Here is a 7,846-nt window from a genome sequence, read left to right as displayed (position 1 = left end):
CAACAGGTTTCTGATCAACTAGCATACACACCACAAAACCTCTGCTGCACGTTCTTTGAGTTGTGACACAAATACAGGGAAATTTAAGTACCCATCTATCAGCAAGTAAAATGAGTTTTGACTTCACAGAAATAACACACTGAAATTATGATTTTTTCAAGTGGAAGAAAAAAAATCCTGGGTTCTATCATAGTACCTCCTTAGCTTACAAATTTTTTTATTGTCTACACAGGTACTATATGGCAAGCTGCACAGGTTCACGCCTCCTATTCTCAATTTAATTTTTTTTTTTTTTAATTAAAAAAGCTCCCACAACTAGAGAGTGCAGAAAGTCTGAAAGAATTCTAACTTTTGGCAAACTCATACTCTTCTGGTGCAGCCCAAACTTATCATAAAAAGCCAAAGCACTTAAGAAACAAGAGGTAACGAAAGTCTTCCCAAAAGGACAATGCTCCATGTCAGAAGAGAGCTTAGAACACTTGATTTCTCTATGCTCTAAATTTTCACTCAAATACAAATCCTATGTTATAGAATATCTGTGTGCCCTCATACAGAAGATCTAACAAGAGCTTACACTAGTTTCTGATTATCCTGAATAAGTGTGTGGAAGGATAGAGAATAAGAATGGGGAGAAAGACGACAAGCATGATTAAAACAAGTTTCCTGATAAATGAAATCTCTGTTTCAGAGCAAATGGGAACGCTAAAGCACTAGCATTTCCACAGACTGTATATCCTGAGTTTTGATGAGTCCTAAAAGCAATTCAGAATCTGCAGCTTCTGTCCTAGACGGTAACTCTTGCCTGTTCTTCTCATTATTCAATTTATTGAATTAAACTGAAACCTGATGGGGTGAGGGGCAGATGCAGGCAGTGTACATCCTCTGTGATGTATTAAAAGATCAGATTTTGCAATTCTGTTTACCTGAAAGGGAAAGCTATGTCCACTTACCATTAATCAGTGTCTTCTCTGAAAAGAGATAGGCAGTATATTTGAAATGAGTTATAAGGAGGCCTTTATACAGACTACTGAAAATGTCTTAATTTCTTTGGGAAGCTAGCTAAACAAATGATACTTCTGATAAGCATAATTCACATAAAAGAAAAATGAATGGAATCAGGAGCGATAGCAGGCATAATACATGGGACATCTACAAAAAATGCGACATTTTTCATTGTTTCACAGCAAAGACATACATAAAAAGTCCCCATCAATTTTTCAACAACTTACAGGCTGTATTTTAAATATCAAGTTCCTGGTGATTACATTTACTAGAACTAACACAATTAACTAAAACCGATGACAAAACAAAAAACCTCACCCTTGCCAACGAGCCTAACAGAAGCACCTGACGAGGCTGCAAACGTGTTATTACACAACCACCTCCACAGATACACAAAAAACCTTGGCAAGAAGGCCAAAGTGACTACCAAAACCGGAGCCAGCAAGACACAGCACAGCCTTTGCGGGCACTTGGTGCCCTCTTCTGGGCAAGGCAGACCTTCCTTCTGCCAATACCGAGCACCCCCACGGAAACCGGATTGTCTACCAATTCCAAAATGCATAGGCACTTTCTATACTTTAAACTAATTCCTCAGACAAATCAAAGACATGGGTCAATCAAGTCCAGATGGAAGAGAGAACATTCAAACGTTTACCAGAGGAATACTTTAAAATTTCTGACACAGCAGCATGTTACATCACAACATTGTTTATTATGTGACTTTTTACAATACAAACAAAAATACAGAAATGCAGTATATGAATACAGCTAAATGCGAAATGGTGATGTTTTTCTTGAGGCCATATTCCCATTTCTAGTAAAATAAAGAAAGACTGCACACAGGTAGAAACAGGTTGGTAGTTAACGCCACAATTTTGTCTAGAAATGACCTATAAATGCGTTTTCCTGCTACTTACCATAAAATGTAAAAAGGGAGTTAAAGGAAAGTTTTACTCACTGGTTCCTACCATATGAAAGAAGCTATATTCTATTTAGGAGGGCCAATATATGGAAAAATATCTAAATTAAATGTTATTACAAAAAATGAAGCAGTAATGAGATCCTTCTGGCTAAAGAAGTTACTAAATGAGAATAGCATATATTCAAAGAATCCAAAACATAAAAGGGTTGTTATAAAAAGCTTAGGTGCACTGTAAGCCTACAACTTTTGTTTTTCCATGTGTACTTTTAAACAATGGAAGTGTCAAAAATAGGGTCAACTGTGTTAGACTAAATTACATTATTGTATATGCTGCACTGAATGGAATTCTTGTATTATAATAATAGAGAAGCATTGTTTGCATCATATTATGGCAATTTATCCTCACCAAAAACCGTCTAGAGTCCTTGCATTTTTTAATATCCTGTAAACCATCAAACCACCAGAACATGATTGTACAACAGTAAAATGTTTTCTTTTGCATTAAAATGACATGTTTTAAAAAAACAGGAAAGGAAAACAAAAGGTACTTAGAGCTGTTATTTTTCCAAGTACACAACACCCTAGACAATTCAAGGCATCTCATTCTCCATCAAAATTAACAAAAATTTGTCATGCTGTTAAATCCATTACTATGGATACAACTGGTGCAAAATTGGTCAAACGGACCCAACAAACACTGATGTCCAGGCTGGCATATTGGCAACTAATACATAACTGGTGGTCAAAATGATGCCTTTAAAATATCTTCCCTTTCTTCTTATTCTTTTCCAAGGTTCTAAAACGATACATTAAAAAAAGTTTGTTAAATAATGCATACATGTTCTGATTTAAAAGAAAGAAGTTACTAATGTACATCTTCTAAAATATGCATTTTATAAAGCTTTACTGGTTGAAATACAATGTATGAAACTCATTATGTACACAGTATTTATACTACATGAAGTCAAGCAATGCATTTATCACTAGATTTCCCCTTCCAAGGACTAGGAGAATTAAACACTTTCATTCTCAAAGCTTTAACTCTTCATCCTCAGAAGTCTGATGCAATCTAGCTTTCAAATACAAACACAATTTTTTTTAGATAGATCTAATTATGTATGGAGATTAAATTCTGCTTTAGAAGCTAATAATCTTTCCAATATTTCTGACATATGCTCATTTGTAATTAAAAGTAGTTCAAGATTTTTCTTGGCTTTTAAGTGATACTTCCATAGTGGTCCACCACCACTGACCATTGTTACCACAGAAATTGCCTTTTAGCAGAAAGCTATGGAACATTTACTGTGAACTGCAGGACAAGACTCCAATTTACCTGGAAGAATTCTGTTGTTCCAAAATACGCTGTTGAGCTTCCCAGTTTGCTTTCTCGTCTTCAAACTGGCGACGCTTTTCCTCTAATTCTTTGTGTTGTGCTTCCAAATTCTTTTTCATCTGTTCGTGGCGTCGCTGAAGCTATAGAACGTTATTGAGCAGAGTCAGTAAGCACAGAAAACACAGCAACTTTTGGAGCTGTAGTAACAAACATCAGCAATTATACCAATGCAAGAAAATATAGTAGTATATTTTCTCTTCAGAGAAAGTAACTTTTAGGCCAAAAACTCAAAAGGTTATAGGTATTGCCAATAATGAAAACAAAAAGGGTATTAATCCCATAGCCTCATTTTAGAGTTAACAGAAAACACCCCAAATGCTGCCTGAGTTACACATAGGGATTGTAAGCAGCTACACATGTGGCAAACAAAAGGAAATTCAAGAACATTTGATATTTGATGCAAATGTTAAGAAGCAAACTGCAGAGCATTTGAGTATCAGTAATGCATAAATTAGCAGCATCTTTGACTGTGTGTAGGGAAAAAAACCCAAGCGTTTATTTCATCCTATAGTATTAAGTATATTAAGGATCTATTTGGGAAAACATTATGTGGATTAATTTATTCACTAATTAAATGAATTAGTATTATTGAAGTGAATTGCCTACACTGCCAGAACAGTATAAGAAGTCTCTCCTGCAAGTTGATGGGACAGACTGACAATCAAATGTGTTTTGAGAATGGAGACACTGTCAGGAAGAGCGATTCCTTTTGTTTGGTGTAACATGTTTTTTAATTGAGTTAAATAGAACTCCCTCTTTCCTTAATCTCTTGCAAGTCTGTCTTACACAAACCGTACAAAATGTATTTCCTGTTACAGATTTTTAAAATGCTTTATACTCAGGCACTGTCTATTGCCTACTTTTCTACATTTAGAAAAATGCAACAGAAGTTTACGAAGTCATGAATTGTGCAGAAAAAAAGAAAAAAAGGAATGAATTGCACGAACATTTAAAAACTGGTATCACAGGATGCACTCGCTCAGAAGTCATGAGGTAATACATGAAAAGCAGTAAGACAGGCTTTTCTTTGTTTTTCCTATAACAAGGAAAGTGTGGAGGCCAGAAGTGTAAATGGGTTCAAAAAGATTTGAGACAGAAATTGAGGAAGGATAAATCCAGTGACTAATTAAACACTGTGATCCAGATAAAACATCTAGCTTTGCAATCCTCAAATTGCTGACTGGTGTATCCTAGCATTTATCTCTTTATCCATTCGCTTCTCCAAGGGCGGGGGGGGGGGGGGGGGGGGGGTGCGGGGAGAGAATCTAGATTGATGTATTTTTTCCTCTGATCCAGTATGCCTTGGCTCCTGACAATGCCTAGGCTGCCAAGTATTTAAACTACCCTTCCAGGGTTCCTCACAGTTTCCCTCAAATTTGGAGCCAAACTTTCTTTAGGAACTTTGACAGTTTTGAACTTCTCTATTAGGCTTCTTGTGAGAAGCTGCCTTCTCAAAACTTAAAATTAATTTTCTACTTAAACATAATTTTTAGTAGTCTCTTAAAAAGATCACTTCAAGAGCTGCTTGAAGCCCATAAAAAACAGTTTCACTGGAAGGACTTCACCTGGAGGTGACAGAAATTAAACAACCTTAAAATTTATGTATGTTCAAATGACACCAAAACACTGACAACAACATATCCTTGCCTCTTCCTTAGTCTAGTAATTTTCATTTAGATGATTTCTTATAGACATCATATCAAGTTCCTGAACCGCTTCTTTAAATATGCAACACAAGTTGCCATTACTACATTAGCTTATATAAACCATGAAAATCTCAAGAACTTTTTAAAGCACATGGAAGAAAACAGGTATAAAATATTCCAAAGAACAGGGAGAAAAAGAAGGTGAGAAAGAAAGTTAAGGAGTATTTTAACATACTGTGAAAATAAAAAGAGAATGCGTGTGAACATTAAAACTAAGTTTGGGCTTATACCATTTCAGCAAAGACAACAAGTTGAGAAAGAATAACTGAGTTGTCTTTGAACATAAAATCTAACTATGGAATCAATTCCTAGACAGAGGTTATGTTGCAAAGTCTTGGCAAAAAGAGCCTTCCCTACACTTGTTCTGCCTCAAGCATATTAAGGTTTAAGACATTTTGAGTACCTCAGCTTCAGAGTCCTTCAGTTTCTGAACTTTTTCTTTGACTTTCATCTCAAACACCTGTTCCATTTCCATTTCCATTTTTTTCATTTTGGCTACGTGCTCCCTCCTTTCCTCCTCCATCTGTGCCAACGGGCTCCTGCCATAAATCCAGAAGAAGAAGTTAGCTAATAAGAACTTTTTTTCCTGTCTGTTACATTAGGGTATCTGTAAAAAACAAGATAAAAATGCTGAAGCATTATAAGATAAATAACATTGCTGTATGCACTGCTAGCTTAAATTCAATTTGCATTATTAACTGTTTAGTTAAGCTTTCTTCAAAAAGACATTTCATACAATATCTTTTCCTCCCCCACAACTGAATTACATTTAGGTTAACAGAAATTCTTGACTTTCTATCTTTAGTAGAACCTGGTCATGGGAAGAGAGGAAACCAAAGTTAAAACAAAAAAAATTAGCATCTTCCAAGTGATCTTCAGGCATCTTTTTCTTTCCCGTTCAAATATATAAAAAAATTAATGGACATAATAAAAGTTTTAAGAGCACTGCAGACAAAAGCCCCATTTCCTCTCTAAATATTCACTGTTCAAAGTGAGCCCAAGAGTAAGTTAACATTACAACTGTGTTGAACGCTGTGGTGATACTTTTGAAGATATAGCAACTTTGCAAAAAAAGGTTTGGGCAACTAAACATCAGGATTTCATGAAAGTGTTAGTTCGAATATTTCCATTTAGAAAGCTATTAATAAACTTGATGTATAAAAATAATGTACATTATTTTTAATTTTTCTATACACTTCATGGTAACTACTTTCCTGGATTCTATTGAATCTTTAAAGCTGTATAAGCCTGCTATCAATGTTATGGTGATACAAGTTTTAAATAGCAAGTTTCATATTAAATATCCAATAAATCAGGATGATTTTGATCTAGTGATGATTGCTACTTAAGAGTCTTGTGAGACTTTTCTGCTGTTCAATAAAGAGCAATCAAAACGAATCACTGGCCTCTTTTTTAAGTTTTGAGTATGTACGGCTTAAATGACAAAGTTTTAACTATTGTGTTGGTAAAAATGAAGAACTGAATATATTTGGAACTGTTACAATCAACCAGCAACAGGTATCTACTGTAATGTATGCAAAAGTCACTCAGACCAGTAAATTGTAAAACAGAGGTGGCAAGCCTAAGCCCTATCAAAAATATTTTTAATTTCTTAAAAAACGAACAAAGCAGCCACAAACAAAATAACCAAAAAAACCCAAACAAACAAAAAAACTCCTGTTCTGATTCAAAACATGCAGGAAAAGCATTCTAAAAGGAGAAAAGAATTGACTAACTTTCAGTGATGACTGAAACATAATTAGCAACGTCTATTTTGATTCAGAATTTGCCATTGATTCTTAAAGGAATGGAGGTTATATATCATAGTTAAGATCTGGTTTGACTATTAATGGCTCATTTTATCCTTCCTGCTTGCCCATTTTTACCAACTAACCATACACTGAAAGTAATCAATGTCACATGAAGTCAAGGCCATATGAACTTTTCCCTCAAATACCAGTATTTTAAGGGTGACAACTGGGGGGGGCAAGGAGGAAGAAAATGGCATTTCTATTAAAAAAAAAATTAATCCGAACTAACAGTTGCAAAGCTTGGAGTGGTGAGTAAAATGCTGTATAATATACTGAAACTGAGCCTCAGCCTAATGTCTACTTTAGCCCTTCAAAAGGCTGACTGCTAGCAACTTTTGTCAAAGGAAAAAAAAAAGGTTAAACACAGGTAAAGTACAATAATACACAAAAATTAGAAAATGAAAGAAGAGGTGAGTAGCAGTACTTGTGGAAGCTAACCAGCTGTGAAAACGAGACTATTTTCTTGTTGTTACTTTTTAGAAGTGTAAAGTTCTCAAATGTATCTGCTCTTCAAAAATTAACCTAGGAAGTAGATCTGAATACTGAGGAATCATTGCTGTAGTTTCTACAGACTCAAAAGGGGAGCAGAACCATCCCATCTACTGACAACCTAATAATCTAATGGGGATGTCATGCGAGCTGTATTTGAGAAAGTGGTAAAAATCAATCTGCACAGAAAATCTGATAAACTAACAAGTGAGCATTTACAGCTGAGAGCTTTACAACATAGGTTACAACTGGTTTTGTTAGGTCTTAAATACGTGATGTGGGTAAAAGCACATTATCCTATGTTTCAGGATAAAACTATACAAGGGACTTGAATAAAAAAAAAGAGCTGAAGGAAAAAACCAAACCACTAAACAAAGATGTAAAACATTTAACTAATTTAACAGGATGTATGTTAAAACAGTCCTCTAAATTAATCTGCAAAAATTAAAAATTACTCTAGATATGCACAAAGTGGAACCTCTGCGAGCCACTAATAAGATAAAACCATGGTCAGAAAAGATTA

At 34.9% G+C, this 7,846-nt stretch overlaps 1 protein-coding gene across 3 annotated transcripts in view; it reads right to left on the bottom strand.

Annotated features, from left to right (window-relative positions):
- Positions 1-1,694: 1,694 nt before the first annotated feature.
- The window catches only part of SEPTIN7 (septin 7), an 88,125-nt gene continuing 81,973 nt past the window's right edge, over positions 1,695-7,846 (bottom strand). For all 3 annotated transcript variants that reach the window (XM_069809349.1, XM_069809354.1, XM_069809359.1), the window contains 3 exons: positions 5,427-5,562; positions 3,258-3,397; positions 1,695-2,720 (listed from right to left, as the gene is read on the bottom strand). In XM_069809349.1, coding sequence (XP_069665450.1) covers positions 2,681-2,720; positions 3,258-3,397; positions 5,427-5,562 — 316 coding nt within the window. In that variant the 3' untranslated portion in view covers positions 1,695-2,680. The remainder of the gene's footprint in view (positions 2,721-3,257; positions 3,398-5,426; positions 5,563-7,846) is intronic.

Source organism: Haliaeetus albicilla, chromosome 2 (genome assembly GCF_947461875.1).
Source record: "Haliaeetus albicilla chromosome 2, bHalAlb1.1, whole genome shotgun sequence".
NCBI lineage: Eukaryota > Metazoa > Chordata > Aves > Accipitriformes > Accipitridae > Haliaeetus > Haliaeetus albicilla.
The sequence above is the reverse complement of the archived record's forward strand: the minus strand, read 5'-3'. Positions and strand labels throughout refer to the sequence as shown.